Source organism: Garra rufa, chromosome 16 (assembly GCF_049309525.1).
Source record: "Garra rufa chromosome 16, GarRuf1.0, whole genome shotgun sequence".
Taxonomy (NCBI): Eukaryota; Metazoa; Chordata; class Actinopteri; order Cypriniformes; family Cyprinidae; genus Garra; species Garra rufa.
In genome coordinates this window covers 3,877,768-3,902,554 of record NC_133376.1, presented here as the reverse complement: position 1 = coordinate 3,902,554, position 24,787 = coordinate 3,877,768, and the positions used below count along the sequence as shown (strand labels likewise).

The 24,787-nt window shown below is 35.4% G+C and overlaps 1 protein-coding gene across 5 annotated transcripts in view; it reads right to left on the bottom strand.

The window, feature by feature from the left end:
• thoc2 (THO complex 2) overlaps positions 1–24,787 on the bottom strand; it is a 131,424-nt gene that overhangs the window by 59,834 nt on the left and 46,803 nt on the right. For all 5 annotated transcript variants that reach the window (XR_012339790.1, XR_012339791.1, XM_073821222.1 and 2 more), the window contains exons 12-19: positions 21,916–22,111; positions 18,667–18,705; positions 18,141–18,271; positions 15,766–15,867; positions 5,270–5,354; positions 2,949–3,042; positions 2,495–2,575; positions 2,160–2,256 (exon numbers count right to left, since the gene is read on the bottom strand). Coding sequence is in view for 3 of the 5 variants with exons in the window: in XM_073821222.1 (XP_073677323.1) it covers positions 2,160–2,256; positions 2,495–2,575; positions 2,949–3,042; positions 5,270–5,354; positions 15,766–15,867; positions 18,141–18,271; positions 18,667–18,705; positions 21,916–22,111 (825 nt within the window). In the remaining 2 variants the exon portion in view is untranslated. The remainder of the gene's footprint in view (positions 1–2,159; positions 2,257–2,494; positions 2,576–2,948; positions 3,043–5,269; positions 5,355–15,765; positions 15,868–18,140; positions 18,272–18,666; positions 18,706–21,915; positions 22,112–24,787) is intronic.

Genomic DNA, 24,787 nt, shown 5'->3' with positions numbered 1-24,787 from the left:
TGCTGTATAAAATACTACTTGCTTACTTAGTCTAATTCAGTATACTCTATCTGACATCTATGGAGGAAATCAACAATTAATCTGACCAGGGCACTGAACACTTGGAATAAAGGGGTTGAATATTAAATTAACACTGTAAAAGTCTTAAAAAAGACTTAAGTCAATACCACCTTCCTGTACTTTGACACATATGTTTTGAAAAAAAAAACAAAAAAAAACAGCAATATATAAAATTCAATTTTTTTTTTTTTTTAAACTAATTTGGGTTTGTAAATGTCACTTTTCTGCTAGAGAACTGGCCATAATTTCAGAGGTCCTCTACACAATTACTACAGAAAATTATACCTAATATTATACCAATTATACCAAAATAATGCTTTGTTGAAAAGTAATGCAATGTTTTTAACAATCTTTTAAGTAAAGACTTTCTTTTAGGCAGTATATTGCATAGGGGTGTGAAATATGGCAAAAATATCATATCACACATTTTTTCAGAAATTTCACAATTCACGATTTTATCAGGATTCTTTGTCATGTTGGTTTTACTATTTTGCAACTTGTTTTAATATAAAAACTACACTATATACATCAATTGTACACTGATTCTTATTAAAGTATTAAAGTTCTTCATTCAAGAGCAGTGAGTGATTTTTCTCTTTGTGTTTTGTTGTTTTATTAACATTAAAAGAAAATTCTGTTACCTGTCTGTTAATTCTGTCGTAGTGTTTTATTTTTAGACCATCATTTACACACTCTCATGTCGTTTTAAACCTGAATGGGTTTCTTTTTCCTCTTGAACATTATCTATTTGATCATTTCTGTTATTAATTTCAATGGGGACCAGCTACTGTTTGGTTACCCACATTCTTCAAAATATCTCATTTTGTGTTGAGCACAAGAGAGAAATGAATACAGGTTTGGGACAACATGTAAGTGAGTAAATAATGACAAATGTATATTTTTGGGGTGAACTATCCATTTAATGACAAGCAGCAGCATGTTTAGTTAAGAGCTGCAAGCATCTAATATATAGACACGCATCAATTTTTCTCAATTGTTTACTTTCACTTTAGATAGGAGCAACTGATTATATGTAAACCTTGTGTGTTTTGACAGTATTGGCGCAATCAGACACAATACCTAACTTAGTTCAGTAATTAGGCGCTGTTTGACAGGCTTTTAGTGTGCACTGGAAAAGCGTGTCAGAACAGTGCGCAAATTTAATGTTTAACCTTTAAAGCAAATAATGTACGTTTGTAATTGTGAATAAGTCCTGTAAGTGTAACTCTACTGCTGAGTTAACACCGATGTGAATGTATGTCCCGTTGTACTACAGTATAACTGAGACGAAATCGCCAGTGAAGTTGTAATAATATTAGGGGGCAAAAAGTTGCATCCCAACACTTTATTTTACTGCAATATATAATGAGGTATGAAAAAAAAATTATAGAAAATTTAACCACTGTGCCAAATCAATGACTTGATTAGAGCTATTTGAGAAGAATTACTCATTCTGATTCAAGAAAGAGTATCTGCGATAAAAAATAAATTTAAAAGCTGAAAAATGACTTTTTCCTCTCAACAGTTTTGGGGGAAAAAAAGTTTATATTTTAGTATATTCTAATCAATAAACCTGTACTAAACCACCAATTTCAAACACCTTAAAGGAAACAGTTATGTCATATACAACTTTACCACTGTGACTATAAAATAATACATTTCATTGTGGTTATGGTTAACAAAATTATATAAAAGAAAAAACATATCTTCCATGTAAACGAAATAACAGGGATCCTAAATTTAGTCTTTTGGTCACACTACATTTTAAAGGTCCAATTTTTGCCATTAACAAATCATAAACTACGACTTTTGCCTCAAACTCCTAATTTGTTGCTTTTGGATGTAGAATACGTGCTTTGTAAGTACTAATAAGCAGATGATATGTTAGGTATGCTAATAAGCAACTAGTTAACAGTGAGAATTGGCCAAAAGTTTACATACGCTGGACACTTTCCATCTATGGATTATCCACAACTGTTTTTGTGCTTCGTGATAGCTTTCATGTGTTCAACAGTTTCAATGAAGCGTGGGGTGAAAACTCCACAGTGACACTTTAAAGCGCAGGTCAGGACCTAAACACGGCAAACATGCAAGCGTACCTCTTGCCTGCTTTCAGCTGGTTGGTCACATATTGCAGAAGACCGGCTAACTCAATGGGATACTTCCTGAAAACAGCTCCACAAAGACTAGCGAGACCTAGGGAAAGACGTGATGACAAAAGCAAAATATTATCATAAGAATGAGCATTAGAATCTGTACGAGGGCAAGTCAGGAATGTCACACATTTGCGCTCCAAATTGGTTTCCGGACACACTCTAGCAGCGGGGTCAAACCATTTCAAGAAATGACATTTAATGTCCATTAAGAACGCCAGGCTGAAGTTCAATTTATTCGGCATGCGGACACAGCGAAGAGGCGTTTCAGAGGAACTCACTCTGCAGCCATGAAGAAATGGTCGTGTCGTCGTGTTTCATCTTCTCTTTCTCCGGGTTGGCTAAAGCTTCAATAATGCAATCTGCCCACACGGTCAAGGCTCAAACACAGCACGTCTCGCTCTCTAAAGAGAACACAGACACTGACACTGCTCAGGCTATTACTCATACGCTCAGACATCGTTTTGGCATGTTCAAAAGAAAATTAACAGTCTATTTTCCTCTGCTGCTCTCTAAACTGCAAAAATGCTTTTTTCTCCTCTTTTTAAACACACAAAGCTGTCAGCTTCAGTGATGACGATGCAGTCAAGGTGAGCGATTACATGCTATTTTAATCACGCGCAAATGACGGGAGTTTGGAGGAGATCAGCAACTTCCTGGGAGAGCTGTTATTAGCGGAGGGGGAAGATTATTATACAGTGGGAGTGTAATTATAACAGCTGTCTGAAAGGATACAGGCCAGCACATCATAGTTGAGAGAGGTGAGGTATTTGAGAGAGTCCACCACTGGAGTGATGAGGTTATCGTACCACTGGATCTGAGACAGAATCTGAAAGAAAAGAGAGCAACGTTACACTCATTAACCCACAACAGCGGTGACTCACTCCTTAGACGTACATTTTCATTCCCCTGAGGTCCACGCATGTTATTCAACTGTTTGTTTGTGCCAAAAAAAAAAACATTTTTATATACCTTTTTCACTCAAACTTCTGTGGTTGCATAAAAGGTTTAGCCTAGTTTATAATAACTGCACAGTATAAATCATTAGTAAATAGTCAATTCATCATTTATAAAGCGTTATCCCTTCGTTAATAGACATTAGTAAGCGGTTTATAAATACGGCTATAAATGCTTTGTTCTTGATGTATGAGCATATCGATTGCATGTTTAATATTTGTATTTTCATACTTCATTTCTCTTTTAGAAATTAAGTATTACATCATTTACAAACCAGTTATTTAGTTGCCAAAAGAGCAAGTAAATGATTAATAAACTATTTAAATGTACATGTATACATCTTATTAGTTACTCTAATTCATTATTAACTAAGGTGGTTATTAAACATTTAGTAGTTGCAAGTTACCTATTTTTGTGAGCTCATCTAAAGTGAGAACTACCTCATAAACCTCATAAAAGCTTTTATAAGATTTAAAGGCTTATATAGAAGTTGTCTTCTATTTTCTTAATTGTGTTGGTTTTGTTAGTTTTGTTGCTTGTTTTGTTGATGTATATGCATCGTATTGCCAATATTTTAGCCCTTTTCCTTAATTGGAAATCAATTTTGTAATATCACAGGTAAAAAGAAAAACTATGCCAAGTTTTTTTATATATATAATATATATATATATAATATATATATATATATACTGTATATTAGTAATATATTAAATAAGAATTGTTAGTAATATATTAAATAATTGTCTTTGTTTAAAAAATAAATATAATACACATACATTTTTTTTAACAAATACAATTCTTATTTAATATATTACTTGTGTTTTTGTCAAATCTCATGTTCATATCACAAAAACAACAACATAGACTCTATTGTATAAAAACTGTAATTCTATTAAAAAAAAGGCTGTAAATTGTCTTTTTAACAATCTAAATGGGACTACAGACCTTATCACACCAAACAGGTAAACTTATCCATTCACTAGTCACTTTCACATTCTTGTTGTTTTTCGTAATCACACTGCAGCAAACTATTCTAACTCAAACTTTCCGAAATTAGATTTTAAGTGGTGGTGCTTAATAGTTTTAATCTGACCATGGTGTAGTTCGTTTATAGCTGATGTATAGCTTTTTTTATATCTGGTGACTGGATTTAGGCTTCAAGATTTAAAGAAATTGTATTTATTTATTAATTATGAGAACGCTTTTTCGACCACAGAGCTTATTTGGGGAATAATCCAAAAGTCAATAAATATAATTATTTTTGTTGTTGTTGAGGGAACCAGCCTACAAAAACACACTCACTGCAGTGATCAATATTGGTCAGTATTAGTCAGTTGTTAAACTTACCTACGCAAACACCACTAATTATATTTCCCTGGTCATGTAGAATAACGTATTGCTCAATTAGACCAGGGACATTCATTCAAGCAAAATGAATCAATTTTGATTTGACGTGGTGCTGTGGCGAGTGTTTGTCAGTTCAGAGGCAGCAGCATCAGTCAGTGGCCTCTCTCTCGAGGCGTTCATAAAATAAGGAAAGGCGTAAGAACAGCATAGTCCTCTGCCAGCGCCTGAGTCTCAGTCTTTTATTTCTCCACTGAACCTTCTGATTTTGTTCAGAAATGCTAATGAACTCAAAGCCTTGCCAACGTCAGCCACTTCCAAGTCTTTTCTTCTCGGTACACGAGAGCAAAACTCGTGGAGACTCTCATCGTTGAAGACGACGTGCGCAGCATGAACGGTGACAGCAGAACGAGACTCTGCAGCACTTCTTCAGAACTAACCCAGCAGAATGAAACTTTCTGGCACACGTGAAGATCTGTCAGCCGTGGTCGGCCCAGTCATGAATTTCTTACATTCGATGGAGATGAATGCGATTACCGTTAGGCTGCTGACTAATACAGCCTAAATTTAGCCTTGTGTTCATGCTCTCGTTCTGATGTTGGGCATTAGGCCACTGGTCTAAGCTTATATATGTGCTTTTTAATCTCAGGAGCAATGGAAATTGATGGCACACTGCAGATTATAAAGCAGCCCTGTTAAAGCATGTCATTAGTCTAGCGGACCATTATGGCCGTCACAAGCAATAAAATACTCACATAATCAAAGAGAATGGTGGGGTTGCTGTGGCTTAACTTTCCAATCTGCCTTCCTGAGGGCTTCACATTCTCCTTAGTCAGTCGCCTGGGGAAAAAGAAGCCAAAGAGAAGGTAAAAACCAAAAAGAGTGGCACAGACACACCAAAAGGAACATTTAGTAACACTTACACTCACCACTGACTAAAGACAGACCTGTAACTTGGCAGTGCTTAATAATCGGACAACATCTGGCTGGTATATGCCAAGAATCATAACACTTTGTCCATTTAACTAAGCGTATTGGTGCCAGAAGAGTACAAATATAACAAGATCCTGGTCTGGACTGTGCATATTTTGTGTTTTCAAATAACTAAATGGCAATTAGCAAAATCTGTATCTCTACAGACATCACATCTTTGAAATTTAAAGGCATTAATAGTACTGGCACTGGATGAAGCTTTGGAACATTTATGATTTTTTTGGGGCAAACCTGTGGTTTGGTGTAAATTTGCCAAGTCGTGTGATTTTAGAAAACAAGGCTTCATTACATCATGCAGATTTGAACCTTGTTTTTTAAAAACATTTAAAATTTTAAACCATTTCACTGTTAGAGTGAGACCACAAAAGTGTGATCTCAGGTCTGAATGCATTGATACACACCAACAAAAACAGAGCTGGTCTAATCTCCTTTTCAAATCACAGCAAAGAAAACTGGCCAACCAATAGGATTTGGATTTTAAATCATGTGCCAAGACCCTTTTTTTTTTTTTGTAAAGAGGTGGTTGCTAACAATTATTAGGGGCCAAGCCCAAAGGGCTGTATTCCCTATTGTATCTGTACGTTATCTTAATATTATTATTATTTTCATCCAATGGGAGTCTATGGCAGCCCTACAAAGGGAACATAGGAAATTGGTGAAAATTGGCACACTTGTAGTGGTGGTCCTGAATAGTGATCTGACCAACTTTGGGGTCGCTAGGGCCAATTCTATAGCACCACCACTAGTTCAAAAATTCAACATTAAAATGGTAATAACTCCTGAACCCCTAATTCTAGAAAAAATAAACTTAGTACACCTGATTCCTTTCTTCATGCTCATCACATTCAATTTTTAGGATGAAAATGAGATGAAATTACCCATATAACCAGAAGATGGCAGCAGAGGATCAATCATTGGCTGCAGCTGCCATTTCAACTCCCTAGTTTTATTCAAGACGTCTTGCTTTTTGGATTTATTATAAAATTACTAGTTTAATAAATTGTAGTACTTTTACCACACTAAAGTATATAGTACAACAAGTGCAGAAAGTCATTCATTTCATATAATTTAATAACTACATCTTTTATGCTTTATCTTGAACTGTAAAAGCTATTAAATAGCCTATATTTAACCAACACAAACCCATTTTACCCAGTCCAGAAAAATTAAAATGGAAAAAAAAAAAAAAAACGAAAGCGGAAAAAATGGAATTTGGGAAAAAATAAAACAAATTTCATAGGGCCCTATCATTATAAGGACAACACTGCTCCCTAGATATCATCTTAAAGCAACACTAAGTAACTTTTTTCACCTTAAAATAATGTTTCCGAACTCATGTCAGTGGTTCATCAACTCATAACAGGGTGAAACGGCACTTTCGTATTCGCTTTGCGACCCTCTATCAGCCATAACAGCACTATGTAAGTTTGGGTCGTCGGGTCGCGGTTTTGTAGTTCAAATGAGACAAATGCGACTTGCTTCACGGCAGGCTTCACAAAAGGTTTTCACACTTTTATAAAGTCATACAACATACTCTACCTTGTCACTGGACATCGTTATTTCCAAAGCCGCTCCTGGATAGCCTTTCAAACGAATAACGTGCATGTGACACGACGGTAGGCTAAATTATTTACGACAGCGGTAATGGACAATTCCACTTCTAACCTGTAGAGGGAGCATTGAGGGAAAAGTTACTTAGTGTTGCTTTAAGTGTTGTAGTTATTTTGCTGGAAGCATTGTTTAAAGAGTTTAAATATTAAATACCCAATGGCAAACTCATTGTCGACTACTTGTTAACATGGTCTCCCAGTGTTGTGATTCGTGCATAAATTCCAATATTAACGGCATGACAGACAACAGACGGGTGTCTCCGCTACCGGTGAGAGTGGACGGCTGTCTATGTCCGTCTCGCTCGTGTTTTATGAGTCTTCACGCCTCTGCACTGATTTCTTATCACACATGCCAGCAGGCGCATGATGGACTGTCACGTGAAGCGCAGCGCCTCTCGGGCCGTTCTTTATAACGCTGTTAATTGTGAGCGCGGGGGGCCGTGTTTTCCTGCAGACTAGCAGAGCTGCTTTGTCTGAAGTGTGGCACAAAAGGGCCAATTAAAAAGTCAATTAATAAAGTAGCTGGGGGGAAAACACACACACACACAGGAGAAGGGCACAGAGCCAACACTGGCATTGTGGAGTTTCCATCTGAGCCGGTGAGCCGACAGGAGCTGCTGACTGCTGAGCCATGACGGTGTCATTGGTCTTAATAAGGAGCTCTCTGTGTGTGTGGTGTTCCTGAGCATACCCCACGTCACATCAGGTGGCCTAATTGGTTTGCTTAACCTTCAGAGCACAATGAACAAGCTCTAATGACATCTTCTGATACCCAGAAGTCTAATACAGCTCATATGAACCACAGGACGTCAGCCACCTCGCTGTTACATATCTAACATTTTTATAAAACACACTTTTGGCACACATCAAATACGTCAAGAAAGAGATGTTAAAAAAAATGGGTGGAAGGAAAAATTCTCTCTTTAACGATTCTGAATATGCAGTAAAAACAGCTCAGAATTGATTCTGAACACTTTCATGCACTAGAGACAGCCATATAATAGTTGCTGCCAAGTGCTCACACACACACACACACACACACACAAAACCCTTTGAACAAGTATCTAATATTACATTAAGTTCAGAAATGCTAAAGCAAATTACAAGGACAATCGCAGGCTTAATTTGCTACAGCGCCTACAATGTGCGATTTCACCAGTGCATCACCGTTTTCTCTTCCAAATGCTCTACAAAGACATCATTAATGCTGTCTGGAATGCAATTAGATAGTATATTAGATATGCGAAACTCACTCGCTGACAGAAGGCTGCTTTTTAAAATGCTCACATGAGCTTTTGAACGTTCACTCTGAAGGGCACTCATGGCATTGGGCTGTATGCATATTTATGTAGTGGTTAAATGAATGAAATTCATCTAAAAATCAGTCGTGTCTTAAAGGATTAAACAGACAGGACATCCGAAATGTCAAAACACATCTGTGTGTTCACATATGTCGTCATTAGTATTAAACAGCAAAGATGCTCTGAAATGAAAAAAAAAAAAAAAAAAAAAAAAAGAGAGAGAGAGAGAAACCCCTCATTGCAGTGCATTGAGCTCTCAGATGGATTTCAGGGGGGTTTGTGCATGTCTCTTCACCTCCTCCAGTCATACTGCTGGATGAAGCGCTACTCCTCTGTGTTTCTGCCTCAGTGCTCACAGATCCTCCGCAGCAGCACTGCAGTCCAACACACCACCTGCACCTCCCTACAACTCACACACACACTCCACTGATGTCTGACAGACACACAGTCACGTAAGGCCACTGAATGCAAAATAATGCATGCAACAAATGGCTACCACTGAAAAAAAAATTAAAGTAAAATAAGGCAGTAACATTTTGGAGAAAAAAATAAAAAAAAATGTTTTTCAATTAATGCATGCATATAAGCAGGGGTGCACGCAAGTTTTTTTTTTTTAGGTTTTTTTGGTTTGCACATAGTGTGAGCTATTAAATCGTCACCTATTAAATGGGCCTTTTTTTTAGGAAACAAAAATGGTTCCATATACAGAAGTCTATAGAACAAAACTTTTAAGCTCAAAAGTGCTCAGAATCTAGGTGGAACCTTACAATTCTAAAGTGACGAAATATAACTCTAAAAAAATAAATAGTGATAATATCATTGGACTTGAATTGGACTAAAATGAAATAAACTAAATAAGTGTGATAATACTACTATGTTTTAAAATAAAGTATATTCAATAGAAATACTATTATTTTATAGCAAACTTAAAAATAAAATTATATTTACTTTTAATTATATACATTTTCAAACCTAAATTAGCAAGATTTTTATTTTACGTCAGTGAAGTGCATAAGTAATCGCACTCCCGGGTTTAGCGCTTCTGATTGAGGAGCGTTCAGTGAATGAAATGTCACATCTTTGCATTGTACTTTGAAAATGGCAGAGAATAGCCTAGAATTAGGCTTTAAGTTAGAATAGAAATCTACACAGGCATCATAGATTTCCTGAGACGGTATTACAGTTTGTCGATCTAAAATGGCATTTGTGCATTAACAGCTGTCAACCATGTCGGTATGCAAATGCACGCTCTGAACTTATTCACACAGCGCATTTTCTTATTTTGGTTGTGCATGCGGACCACTTATGTGCACCCCTGCATATAAGAGTAACAAGCATTTTAATTACTTTTTTATATGGGACATTCTACAGAATTGGTCCAAAGTCAGAGTTGGAAACATCTTTTTTCCAAAAACATTGCATGTATGCGAATCGTATAATATCCAAGGTACACATTTCTAGTAATTGTGCAGTTAAATCTCACATTGTATCTTCAGATTGTTTTGGAACAGTAACAGAAAATTAAAATAAAAAGTAATGTATTTTTTCCAGAGGTAAATCCATAATTACATTCTTAACAATATTTCAAGTGTAATTGAGATTTGTTGTATTTTAAATGCAATTTTTAATTGTAAAAGGCAAAAGGTGGATCATACTGACTTTAAAGTTAAGGATTCATTAGTTTGAATATACATTGAACCAAAAACTCATAACATCTTGGTTGATAATTCAGTATCGTTTAGTTAATATAGTAATTTAATACAGTATACTTTATTTTTGACAAAACATTCCATGTTTCAACACAACCAAAATCACAAAAAAAAAGTCACAACCAAAGCATTACCATCGAATTCTAACTTGCATACTTAAAAAAAAAAAAAAAAAAAAAAAAAAATGTTTATTTCCCCCAAATAAGTGGATTATGTGTTCCCTTTTGTCACTACCGAAACTATGACGACACGTATTGACAATTTTAATGGGATAACACCCAAAAACAAAAAGATATCACTACCGAAACTCCAACAAATGTTTCGGTCAAGACTGTTTCATTAGTGACAATTTTAGATACTTTTGAAGCTAGCTTAAAGATGCTAATCAGCACGTTTAGCTAGCACAGTTGTGAACAGTGGTAAACATATTAAAACTAAAACGGTTATTAAAACGGTTTGGAATAACTCCAAAAAAACGTGTGTTTAATTGCAGAAAAATAAAGGTGTTCGGTAGTGACATTCCTTAAAGTTACACACATATTTTTTCAGACTTTTGAACACATTTACCTCAAAATGATGAGATCTGTCTACTCTCTCCTTGTAGCTATGAGAGAGAGGGACACATGAATATTTCCTGATTGTTGAATGTTTCGGTAGTACACTTATTTTTTTGTTTACATAAAGTTTGATGATTTACAAAAATAAATAGTTATTTGAACTCCCCTTTTTAAAGAATCAAAAAGATGCAAAAAACAGTTGAAATTTAGGTTTGGGATAGCCTCCTCCCAATTGAAAGTACCCAATAAATGATTATTTTATATATATATTAAGCTTTCTAGTATTTAAAAAATTACTGTGAGTTTTAATAGATAATAGCAGGATCTTAATAAGAATCTGAGACTTGAATACTTAAAAGCTTTCTAAATGCATTTTTTTGTTTGCAGTTTGCACCAATTCTGTAGAATGGCCCATGTATACGCACAATAAATAAACAAACACTTCTGAGGTTTGTCTAAATGTGTATAATAAATGTACTAGTTTGGATTTAATAGTTAGATTTAAACTTGACTTGTATAAATATCAGACACTTGACATTTTTTCAAAAACATGTTTAGGATAAATATGCCACTATTTTGTTGCTAAACCTGACCAAGCGGATCATCTTTTGTAGCAAGCTTTCACATTCAAGGCTGCATCCTCACAGAGTTCAACAAATATTTATTTCCTCCACACACCTCCAATCAGACTAGTTCCTGTGTCCTCGACGTGATGTCCTTCAGACTTCAGCCACCTCAGGCTATAACATCGATTAAAAGCAAACTACTAACCAGGCAAAATGAAGGTGAACCACAAAAATACGCATGAGAAAAATAAACTTGCTGGAGAAAATCTAATATTATTGATATTAAAAAAGGCAGAATGAATTGTTGGATGCAGAGGTGTCACTAAGTCTGGTCATCTATAGTTCTCAATTGAACACTTGAAAAAACACACAAGTACTTGCAGAAGCTACAAACAGCATGGGATGAGAGAGACTAAACGGTTGAGAGCGGTCTGACACATGCGAGGCCTCGACTCGACCCGTTTGACAGGCGACCTTGAGCTTCCCTCTCTTTCTCCCTGAACACTTTTGACGTGTTTAGCCTCGGCTCATTCTCCGCTCTCTCCCTCTCTATCCAATTATCTGCCAAAATATCATCATTTATTCAACACACTTGAAAAGAAAGCAAAGAATCTGATGCAGCAATTCTGCAAGCCCTTTCAAAGAGCTCATCTATATGCACAGGGGAATGAACACACACACACACACACACACACACACACACACACACACACACACACACACACACACACACACACGGGTATCTGCAGATATGAACAAGTGAAATTTAAGACTTTTTAAGACCTTTTTAATACCACCTTTTATGAAATTTAAGACCGAAACCTGTAATGGAAATATACGTTATATTACATGCATATATGCAATATTTAATTTGTTTAATGTAAAAAGTAAACAATATTTCATGGCTGTCATAAATTATATTTATTACTACGATATACAGTGAACTTTTCATATCAGCAGATACTATTCCACACAAAATATCCCCATAAAAGTACCACTTAGAGATATCTGGTGATGTAAACAGTTTGTTCTGAAGCAATATTTTCATCAGTGCTCTATCAGCTTTTTCATCTTAAATCTGCATATTTGATTTACCTTTATAAAGGCCTTTTTTTTTACTTTTGAAATGTATGCAACACCTTTGAAATGATTACAGTTTATCAAATTCTATATAGCTGTTAGCAGTCAGATTACATAATTTAAACTGCAAACTTAAAAGTGCAATAAAAGTTGTTATGAGATTAATGTTTTAAATACATTTATGAATGTACAAATTAGAAATGTTGGGGTGGGGATGCATACTTTTAAACATACTAAACTACCAGCAGGTGGCAGTAAGTCACTGAATGAGCGAGTTATTGAGTTATTTCAACTGATTCGAGCAAAAACACTGAATCATTTAGTAGTAAAACGTTGCTTGGAGAATGTGCTACTTCTGCTGCGATCCTTGTTTGGAACTATTTTCGTTGGTGAAACAGAACAAAACAGTAAATATTTTGTTTAAAATGTAAGTCAAGTAACTACTTGACTAGTTTATTAAACTAAAATTAATGTAACATTTGTAATCGTGAGAATATTCAGCAAAAAGCTGAAGCCCTTGGTATATTACTGAACTACATCATGTTATAAATAAACTATACATTTTCAATTGTTGCCTCAGTGTGTTTAGAGTTTCTTTATGTGTGCTGTTACGCTCATTTGTTTTAAAGTACGTCACAAAGAGACCAGAAATACGCTATCCATTATCAATTGCGGTTTACGCTGATTGTATTGCCTTGCCTTTCGATGCTTCGCTGGTTATTTTTGTCTCTCCAGTTTTAATCAGGCTGTTTGTTCGGTCGGGCAAGAAAAAAAAAAACATTTTAAATGTATCTCGAAGGCTAGCTCGACCTATATTTATTATTATTATTGAGACCATTATATACAGAAAAAAGCTTGTTGGACCTGTATTCCGCTACTGTGATTCTGTCTGAAGACGCAGGTTGTAACTTATGCACAGCTGGTGCAACCGGCCCCAGATCAGTAGGTTGGCTTGAGAATTAAACTACACTACCCATAATTCTGTGAGGAGACCCACCAATAAGAGCTGTTACCATAGAAACAGGGATTTCAGCAATCTCCTCAGCAGTGGAGATCTAGCAGTAAGCTTAGGTTAACCTATGTTTGTCTGATGAATAGTTCACTCAAAATGAACACTGACATTATTTACTCACCTTCTAAACCTTTATGACTTTCTTTGGAACGCAAAAGGAGAAAGTGACGCTATTTTTTAATATAATGACAGTAAAACAAACTTTTATTTGATCACACGCAGTCATCATAAAACTTAAAAGTACAGCTTGTGAGTTATGGACTATTTTATGAGGCGGTTTCATCATTTTGGAAGCTGACAGCCAGAGTCTCCATGCAGTTCTTTTGTATGGAAACTAGCAGCAGACAGATTTTGCCCAGTATCTGTTCTATTGGGCTCCAAAGAAATAAATTGAATTTTAATGCAGGATGTTTTAGCATTAGAGCCTAAGAAATATTCATAAGAAAAAGTTCAATTACAGTTGCAGTGCTTCATGGAATGGATTATGTAAGAGTCTTCTACCTTTGACTGTTTACTGCTAAACTAAACACTTTTTTACACTAAAGTACTTTTTTCTCAAGTCTTTGGTTCAACTCTTTATAAAACATTTAAATACGGAGAATATAAATGTTTCAGACTATAGTTCACTCCAGTACACTACTCTTAAGGGTGTAATTGATCAAATACAGTGAAAACAGTACTATTGTGAAATATTACTACATTTACTGCTGTGAGCAAAGTTGAATTTTCAGCATACTACTATTTATCATTACTCCAGTCATTAGTGTCACACAATCCTCCAAAAATCACTCTAATATGCTGATCTGAACAGTTTTTGCTGCTTAATATTTTTGTGGAAACTGTCACACTTTTTATATGAAGTTATGAGTATTCTAATATCTTATTAGTACTCTAAATATCTTTACTGCAATCTTTCATCAATTTATTGCATCTTAAGTATTCATTTCTTTCCTAAAGGAGTAGTTCACTTCCAGAACTAAAACATTTACAGATAATATACTCACTCCGTTGTCATCCAAGATGTTTGTGCCTTTATTTCTTCAGTCATAAAGAAATTATGAAACTATATAATGAGGATTTCTCCTTATATAGTGGACTTCTATGGTGCCTCTGAGTTTGAACCTCCAAAATGCAGTTTCAAAAGGCTTCTAAACAATCCCTGCCAAAGAATATAGAAAATTACTGATAATTTCACTAGATAAGACCCTTATTACTCGGCTGGGATCATTTAGAGCCATTTGAAGCTGCATTTAAACTGCATTTTGGAAGTTCAAACTCTGGGCACCATAGAAGTCCATTATATGGAGAGACATCCTGAAATGTTTTGCTCAAGAAACTACTTCATTTTGACTGAAGAAAGAAAGACATTAATATCCTAGATGACAAGAGGGTGAGTAAATTATCTCTAAATGTTTGTTCTGAAAGTAAACTTCTTTAATATTAATGTTGAAAACCGTTTTTGCTGCTTAATATTTTTGTGGAAACTCTCACTTTTTTCGGGGGTCAGGATTTCTATTAATGAACTAAGTTCAAAAGAACAGCATTTTTATGAAGTTATAAGTATTCTAGTATTTTATTAGTCTTAGTATTCTAAATATCTTTAGGGCAATATTTCATCAATTTATTGCATCCTAAGTATTCATTTCTTTCCTGAAGGAGTAGTTCACTTCCAGAACAAAAATTTACAGATAATGTCCTCACCCCGTTGTCATTGAAGATGTTTGTGCCTTTATTTCTTCAGTCATAAAGAAATGTTTTTTAAAGGAAAAAACTATATAATTAGGATTTCTCCTTGTATAGTGGACTTCTATGGTGCCCCCGAGTTTGAACTTCCAAAATGCAATTTAAATACAGCTTCAAAGGGCTTCTAAATGATCCCAGCCAAGGAATATAGAAAATGACCGATCATTTCGCTAGATAAGACCCTTATTCCTTGGCTGGGATCGTTTAGAGCCCTTTGAAACTGCATTTTGGAAGTTCAAACTTGGGGCACCATAGAAGTTCACTACATGGAGAAATATCCTGAAATGCTTTGCTCAAAAAACTATTTCTTTACAACTGAAGAAAGAAAGACATGAACATCTTGGATGACAAGGGGGTGAGTATTTTATCTGTAAACTTTTGTTCTGGAAGTGAACTTCTTTAAAAATAAGGAACTTTTGATCGGTAGTGAAAGTGACTGAAAAACTATAGAAATCAAGCTTTACATGTGGTTTTTACTTGTCGAAGACCTGCTTTTGCAACGTTCACAAAAGTCAAGATAATGAAGACTGAATTCAGAATTAACCATGACAACCCACTAAACACTAGGAAAGCTTCTTCTCACTACAGGTCAGAGATCCTCAGTTACAGGAGTACATTGCAGAGGCTTATTTATGTAGTTCAGAAGAACCAATCTAGATTCAGATTGAAAGTAAACTTACTTCATGATGTATTTGGCTCTGTCTACCGTCTGAGCCTTGATCTTCACCAGGAGTGGATGATTGCCATACGTCTCATTCTTCCACTGCCCATAGAGACGATACCTAATTATACAATACAGACATCCGTGTGTAAGGTAATGACAATATATATCATGTTCATCAAGGCATTCTGACAGCATTTAGATATTTGTGTATGGGGGAAAATCATAGGGGAATAGTCATGCAACATATAGTGCAGCCTCATATTCTTCATCTGGTATATGATCACAAACAACAATCATTTGATATAACGAATCCCATGATAAAACAGGCTATAATGTTACACTTTCCCAATCAGATTTGACAGTTACCAACAGATACCAAGGGCTGAAAGCTCCCTTTGACTTTATTCAAACAAAAAAAAAAAGTGCAGAAATGCTATGTTGAGATCTTCAATTCTTGTACCAGGTTAGGGATGCTCATTTTAACTGGTTAACTGGTAACCGAAAGTAAGAATTTTAACCGATTAATACAATCAGTTAAGGTTTATAAAGTATTTTTTTTCCAGTAATTTATTTATTTTAAAACGTTTGCTGCATGGTTAAGATACACTATGCGTATAACATAAAATGAGAGAACAAAAACAGGCCTATAAAGTCGTGTAAAAGTCTTATTTTATCATTTCATTCAGACATGGGCCTAATGCTGAAACAAAATGTTTACAAACATTATAAACACAGGGTATTCTGCAGGATTTTTGAGCTCAAATTCAAGACTTTTTAATACCTGCACAGGGTAGGGCGATGTCTACAGTAACATATTAAGCTGTAAAATGATTTACAGCATGATTTACAATTCAGATACAGGTTTTCACAAAAACAAAAAGTTTTATAAAATTTTAAAAGTACTAATAATATTAATTTAAAAAAAATTCAATTATTATATTAACTAAACATATATTTTGTTATTTTGTCTTAATTGTTTAGATTTCTATAATGCATTAACTTCTTGTCGATCCACCAGTTCACAATTACAAATCTGTGTGTTTGCAGTGTAAAATCTTTGGTTGATTTTCACTTTGGTCAGAACAAAAACAGCAGATGGCCTTATTGGAAATGCAAATTCCTTCTCTGCCAGCAGTGGCGCTTTCGGAACGGCAGAAATATTGCAGTTTTCCCGGTAACTGCAAATGAAAGACCTCTTGAAATCATAATGAAGACTTTCTTGTACCATTTACAACTTTTTATGGCCTAAAATTTGATACAACTACAATTAAGACTTAAGACATTTTAAGGACCCGCGGAAACCCTGAAACATGGCTAGGCTAGGCTATTTTAGTTCCCCTCACTCCAACAAACCCTTTCAATTTAACAGTATTCAGAAAAGAACAAGAATTCAAAACATAAGCTATAAGCTATAAACAACAAGACAAAACTAATTTATTAAAGGCTAAAACAAAACTTAAACCAACATTGGGTCTCTCAACTGACACAAATCCAATTGTTCCCTTATCCACGATGTATTTGAATGGTAAAATATCATTTATTATGTAAACCTGGTTCTGTACTTCACTCACATTCCAATATCCACTTAAAACAATAACATTAACACAGTATGGTGACCACGATTAATGTACGTTGTACAAATGTAATTTGTGTTACATTTAAGTAGCAAGTTGTAACTTTTATTCCAAGTGACAAAAGTTAATTTATCATAGACATGGAAATAAGCCAACACCCTTACCAATTAGATCACTGGTCTAATGCAATTAGATAACTCGTTTATTTTTGCTCATATATTGGCCTGTATACTGAGCAAAGCAGGAAGGCCTAAAGGTTAATAGAGAAGCTTAAATTGAGATGTATACATCATCTGAAAGCTGAATAAATACGCTTTCTATTATTGTATGGTTTGTTAGGAAAATATTAGTTTAAGATACTACTATTTGAATATCTGGAATCTGAGGGTGCAAATCTAAATATTGAGAAAATCACCTTTAAAGTTGTCCAAATAAATACCAATCAAAAACTAAGTTTTGATATATTTACGGTAGGAAATTAAAAAATATCTTCATGGAACATAATCTTCACCTGAATATCTTAATGATTTTTGGCATTAAACTAAAATAATTTTGACCCATACAATGTATTATTGGCTATTGCTACAAATTATGATTGGTATTGTGGTCCAGGGTCATATTTTGTAAACAGATGTTGTACAAATGTTACATTTAAGTAGCCAGTTGTAACTTTTATTCCAAGTGACAAGGTACATTTATTATAGACATGGAAATAAGCCAACATTAGGTAACTCATTTATTTTTGCTCATGTATCTGCCTGTATACGGAGGAAGGCCTAAAGGTTAATAGAGAAGCTGTGTGATGAACTGACAGTACCTGTGCTGGTAGGGGAAGAGTTTAAAGAAGCCCCAGAGCTCCTCGGACATGCAGGCGTTGCACTCCATGAGCGAGAGAGACGGTAACAGCACCTGATCAGCAATACTGAGAAAACAGCTCAGCAGAGAGTCCTGCCAGAGACACACACAGATCCATCACTTCATATACATCCAAACAAACACAGCTGATAACATACTCCAATGGCTGGAAAAGGCTTTATAGCTTTAAATCTCTCAAGAAAACTCATTTGACCATTACAGGAACATCCAGTAATCAAATACAATTACTTAGAATAAAATTAGCGCCTGTTCGTTGTTCGTGTCAAATGCTAAAATGGTTACCAGATCATTTGCTTGGAGGAATCTATTAAGGTTTAAATTAACAGTTTAAATTGGGTGATAAAAATGTCAAATACACTTTACAGTCAGGCGCTGAGCTTCCAGAATTTAGCCAACAAAAAAAGGCAGAAACCTGTGCCGTTCTTTATACAACTTTACACCCCCACTCAGGACTTTCCGTGACTCACCATTTTGTCCTTGGTGTCTTGCCTGCTTTCACTTTGGTACTGAGAAATGGAAAGACACAAACACAGAGAGAGACAAGAGACAGACAGTGATCAATAGTGGCTAACCGACAATAAAGTGAGACTACAGAATTCACACAGGTTACATTGAAACGATAGACCTCATCAACCTTTGGGACACAACATTACATTCTCTGCCTACCAACAATACACAAGGACAATACCGTATTAACACTGGAGAAAGTCCATCTATCTGGCTACCAAAGCAGAATCTACAGCAGTACAGCCAGTGCAGAGTTGATATATTTGTATGTCTAAGTAGTTGTAATGATTGCATAAAGCATTATTCATTCATAAATCATTCAGACTGATTGTCCCAAGTAGGGTTGCAGCTAGATTTTTTATTAACTAGATTTTTACCTAGTTACTTTTTATATTTATTGATTTGCGTTATGTAATGGCTACTGATACGACTAGTGTCTTCATCCTATGTAAGTACAGTTGCAATCAAAATTATTCAACCCCCCAGAGATTGCAGTACTTTACAAATAAAAGCTTGTCTGAAGTTTCAGGACTTTATAAAAATTGCATCTACAACAGTGTACTGGCATATTAAAAGTGACAATGTCAATATATAATGTAATGTGTTTGAGTTCTAGGATTTTTTTTAGTAACACAGCTGTCATAATTATTCAACCCCTATTCAACATTGCCGTTTTAAGTCATTTATTTTTGTGGTAGGGAACAAAATTGTCCTAAAACACAATTAAGCCTTTAGAAACTATTAAAAAAACTGAATCAGCTTGAGATGTTACACATCTATACATTTATCCCATGCATGTGCTGAAGTTGAGTAGCAAATATGGTAAAGTCAACAGAGCTTTCGCAAAAGCTACAGAGAAGAAATAATTTTATTGTATTAGAAAGTGAAGATTTCTAAGACATTAAAAGCCTTATTCCTTAGTTTAAAGTGTGTTGTACCAGAAAACCTTTGAGGGTGTTGAACAAAAAATGCACAATTTCATAAAATGTTTGATCAGAGCAACTGAGAAAAACCTGCAATGTACAGCCAAAGACTTGCGAGATGACCAGATGAGAGGAGGAAAAATATTTCATTCCAGAGTAGAAGATGAACATAAGACAAGCATGGCTTTCATGTTGGAGCATCTTGGCGAATACCATTCTTGACCAAGAAGAACAAAAAGGTCAGCTTGAATATGCTAAAATTTATTTGGATAGACCTGTGGAGCTCTGGAAGAATGTTTTATGGAGTGATGTGATCAAACTAGAACTTTTTGGACGTATAGATCAGTGGATTGTCTGGTGCAAAAAAGGAAAAACTAATGAGCAGAAGAACACTATCTCCATGGTCAAACATGGAGGTGAGCTGATCCAATTATGGGGTTGTTTTACTGTATGTGATGCCTTTGGTACAAAGACCGAAGATGATGATCAATGGACTTTCCTGCAGGACAATCATCCCAAAGTAAACATCCAAATCTACTTATGCTTGGTTCAGGGATCAGTCACAGAATGTTCTTGAGTGGCCTGTTCAGTCTCCAGATTTAATTCTCATTGAAAATATTTGGTTGAATTTGAAGAAAGCAGTGGCAAAGTGAAAACCAAAGATTATCCGTGATCTAAAAGGTTTTTCAGCCGAGGAATGGTCCAAGATTGCAGTAGAGAGGTGATCAATGCTTCTAAACACTTTCATACAGCGTTTATTGGTGGTTTTAAATAATAAAAGATTCTGCACCAAATTTTACTTTTGGGGGTTCAATAATTTTGAACATGAACTTTTAGAGCCAATTTGATTTGATCAATCAATTTGAACAATTTATGTTCTCAGAATTACTCAAATGTGTATTAAAATACTTTATCTAATAGTGTCCTAATGCCTTTGTAGATTTGTTTTTAGAAAAACAAATTATCTGGAACAAAATGTCTTGCATGTCAAGGGGGTTGAATAATTTCGATTGCAACTGTATATGCTATGTCAAATGATTGTTCAAATACAATTGAGGTCAAAAGTTTACGTACACCTTGCAAGATCTCCAAAATGTTAATTATTTTTCCAAAATAAGAGGGATCATACAAAATACATGTTATTTTTTATTTAGTACTGACCTGAATAAGATATCTCACATAAAAAGATTTGCACATATAGTCCACAGGAGAAAATAAGTTGAAATGATAAAAATGTCTCCGCTCAAAAGTTTACATCCCCTTGATTTTTAATACTGTGTTGTTACCTGAATGATCCACAGCTGTTTTTTTGTTTAGTGATAATTTTCCATTAATTCCTTGTTTGTCCTGAACAGTTAAACTGCCTGCTGTTCTTCAGAAAAATCCTTCAGGTTATTTTATTAGCATTTTTCTGTATTTGAACCCTTTCCAACAATGACTGTTTAATTTTGAGATCCATCTTTTCACACTGAGGACAACTGAGGGACTCATATGCAACTATTACAGAAGGTTCAAACACTCACTGATGCTCCAGAAGGAAAAAACATGCATTAAGAGCCAGGGGTGATAACTTTTGAACAGAATGACAGCACTTTTTTTTTTTCATTTACCATTCAGAAGCTACAGAAGATACTTACATTCTTCCCAGAAGACAAAATAAGTTCAGTTTACCTTGATCTTCAAATTCAAAAAGTTTTCACCCCCTGGCATAATGCATTAATCATTAATGCATGGTTTTTCCTTCTGGAGCATCAGTGAGTGTTTGAACCTTCTGTAATAGTTGCATATGAGTCCCTCAGTTGTCCTCAGTGTGAAAAGATGGATCTCAAAAATACACAGTCATTGTTGGAAAGGGTTCAAATAAACAAAAAATGCTGAAAAACCAAAGAACCTGTGGGACCTGAAGGATTTTTCTGAAGAACGGCAGGCAGTTTAACTGTTCAGGACAAACAAGGGACTTATGAACAACTATCACTAAACAAAAAAAACAGCTGTGGATCATTCAGGTAACAACACAGTTGTAAGAATCAAGTGTAAACTTTTGAACGGGGTCATTTTTATTTTAAGTTTAACTACTATTTTCTCTTGTGGGCTACATGTAAACGTCTTCTTTGTGAAATATCTTATTCAGGTCAGTACTAAATAAAACATAACATGCGTTTTGTATGATTCCTCTTAGTTAGGTCAAATTCACATTTTGCAAATCCTGCAAGGTGCATCTAAACTTTTGACCTCAACTGTATATAACTGCAGCTGTATCAAGCCAGCTCTAGTGTCAGTTCTTACCTCTTTCATGAAACTCTTGCCTAGTCGTATGATCTTTGCAAACAGGATGGGGTCATGGGACAGGTGAGGGCCCAGGTAGCACAGCATGGTGAAGACGTCCCTGAGGAGATCTTCAAAGATTTCAGCCGGCCGTGGTGCCTGTTTGCTCCGTAGAGGTGTCATCAAACCGCCTTTGGCACCTTTGGGGACTCCAGCCCTAAAAATACAAGACGTTCAATGAGTTCAACACACAGCTCTGCTGTCTGAATTTCACTAGCGCTTTCATTTTTGATTAGTAATATGCATTGCTAAGAGCTTCATTTGGATGACGATTTTCTTGTTATTTAGATTTGCTTGCATCCTCAGATTCCAGATTTTCAAATAGTTGTATCTTGGCCAAGTGTATTTACCCATGTACAAATCTCAATTTCAAAAAGTTTTGTGATCCAGGGTCACATATACAGTAGTGTGTATATATAAGAACAAAAGATTGTTCTCCTATTATTTCCAAGCAACTGACACTATAGATAAAGGGTCGGAAATGTGAAGACATTATATCTGATATGCAGCTTTTAATAAAAAAAAGGGCCTATTAGGAAATAACTTTTTTTTGTTCCAGATTTAGCCCTTTCATTTACACACAAACACTGTAAATTATATTTTTTTGTTATTTTTTTTTCTTAATTATTTAGAAAAAGATATATTTCATATATATATATCGTTTTATTATATTATGCATAGCTTTATTATGCTTTTCCCCGTTCGCAGAAGCACTGCAGGTGCGTGATGTGACCATGTGAATCCTCACGTTCTGCTTTTTTTGTGTGTATAAAATTAATCCCTGGAAAACAAATGTAGGTATTTTAATGGGTCACAACTAGTGTTGTCAAAAATATCGATATTTCGATAAATACACCAGACGTGACACCGCAGTGCCTGTCTCGTCTCATTCAAGCGTGAGGCGAATGGAAAAGGCGAGTGCGGCACACCGCGACCGGCTTTGTTTGATAAAGAGCACAGCAAGGGTGCTATCTGGAAATATTTTGGATATGAAACAAATGAACATGGAAAGCCGAAGTACACAAACAAGCCAATATGTAAGAGTTGCTACAGAGCAGTGCTAACAAAAGGCGCTAACACCACTAATTTCGCAAAGCACCTGAAAGACAGACACCTGGATCTATATAAAGAAGAACTGTTCTATTTTGAAATGACTGAATCATTAAATAAGATTGCCTATTATTGTTGCTGATGAGTGTTGTCCTGTTTTTTACCGTAGTTCATTAATATAATCAGATTGAGGAATCTTAGACGAGTAAATACTTTAACTGCGGTCAAATGTAAATTAACTGCGCTTATTTAACTTTATTTCAAAAAATCATTACTTAAATTCTACAATTTGTCTTAATGTCGATCCAGTGAGCAACTGAGCATTGTGTGTGATGCACGCTTGTTTGCTTGCATGGATCGGTGATTATGAATCCGGCATTAAAATCTGTTCGTCAAATAATGTTAATCTATTAACCAGCATTTATGAACGATGAGCAATGCATTTGTTACAGAATATTTGAATCTTTGATAACGGTAGGTAATAAAAATACAACGGATCATGTTAGCTCTGGTCCAATTAAAAATATTAACAGATATAACTTTGGATTTTAATTAGTTAATGTAGTAGTAAATTATAGTTTAAATTAACTGTTAACTAAGATTAATAAATGTTTTGGAAGTATTTTTCATTGTTTATTCATGTTAACTAATGTTAACAAATATCTTTTACCATTAATTTAAGTTCTAAGATTAGTTAGTTCAGTTAATTTTAAAAGTGTGGTCTGAAAAAAAAAAAAAAAAGTTTAGACCTACACTACCAGTTATATTTGAACAGCAAATAAAGCATGAAGCTCAAACTCAAATGAAGTTAAGAAGCTGAACAGGGCTGTAGCAGTGTACATACAGGTCCTTCTCAAAAAATTAGCATATTGTGATAAAGTTCATTATTTTCTGTAATGTACTGATAAACATTAGACTTTCATATATTTTAGATTCATTACACACAACTGAAGTAGTTCAAGCCTTTTATTGTTTTAATATTGATGATTTTGACATACAGCTCATGAAAACCCAAAATTCCTATCTCAAAAAATTAGCATATCATGAAAAGGTTCTCTAAACAAGCTATTAAGCTAATCATCTGAATCAACTAATTAACTCTAAACACCTGCAAAAGATTCCTGAGGCTTTTAAAAACTCCCAGCCTGGTTCATTACTCAAAACCGCAATCATGGGTAAGACTGCCGACCTGACTGCTGTCCAGAAGGCCATCATTGACACCCTCAAGCAAGAGGGTAAGACACAGAAAGAAATTTCTGAACGAATAGGCTGTTCCCAGAGTGCTGTATCAAGGCACCTCAGTGGGAAGTCTGTGGGAAGGAAAAGGTGTGGCAGAAAACGCTGCACAACGAGAAGAGGTGACCGGACCCTGAGGAAGATTGTGGAGAAGGACCGATTCCAGACCTTGGGGGACCTGCGGAAGCAGTGGACTGAGTCTGGAGTAGAAACATCCAGAGCCACCGTGTACAGGCGTGTGCAGGAAATGGGCTACAGGTGCCGCATTCCCCAGGTCAAGCCACTTTTGAACCAGAAACAGCGGCAGAAGCGCCTGACCTGGGCTACAGAGAAGCAGCTGGACTGTTGCTCAGTGGTCCAAAGTACTTTTTTCAGATGAAAGCAAATTTTGCATGTCATTCGGAAATCAAGGTGCCAGAGTCTGGAGGAAGACTGGGGAGAGGGAGATGCCAAAATGCCTGAAGTCCAGTGTCAAGAACCCACAGTCAGTGATGGTCTGGGGTGCCATGTCAGCTGCTGGTGTTGGTCCACTGTGTTTTATCAAGGG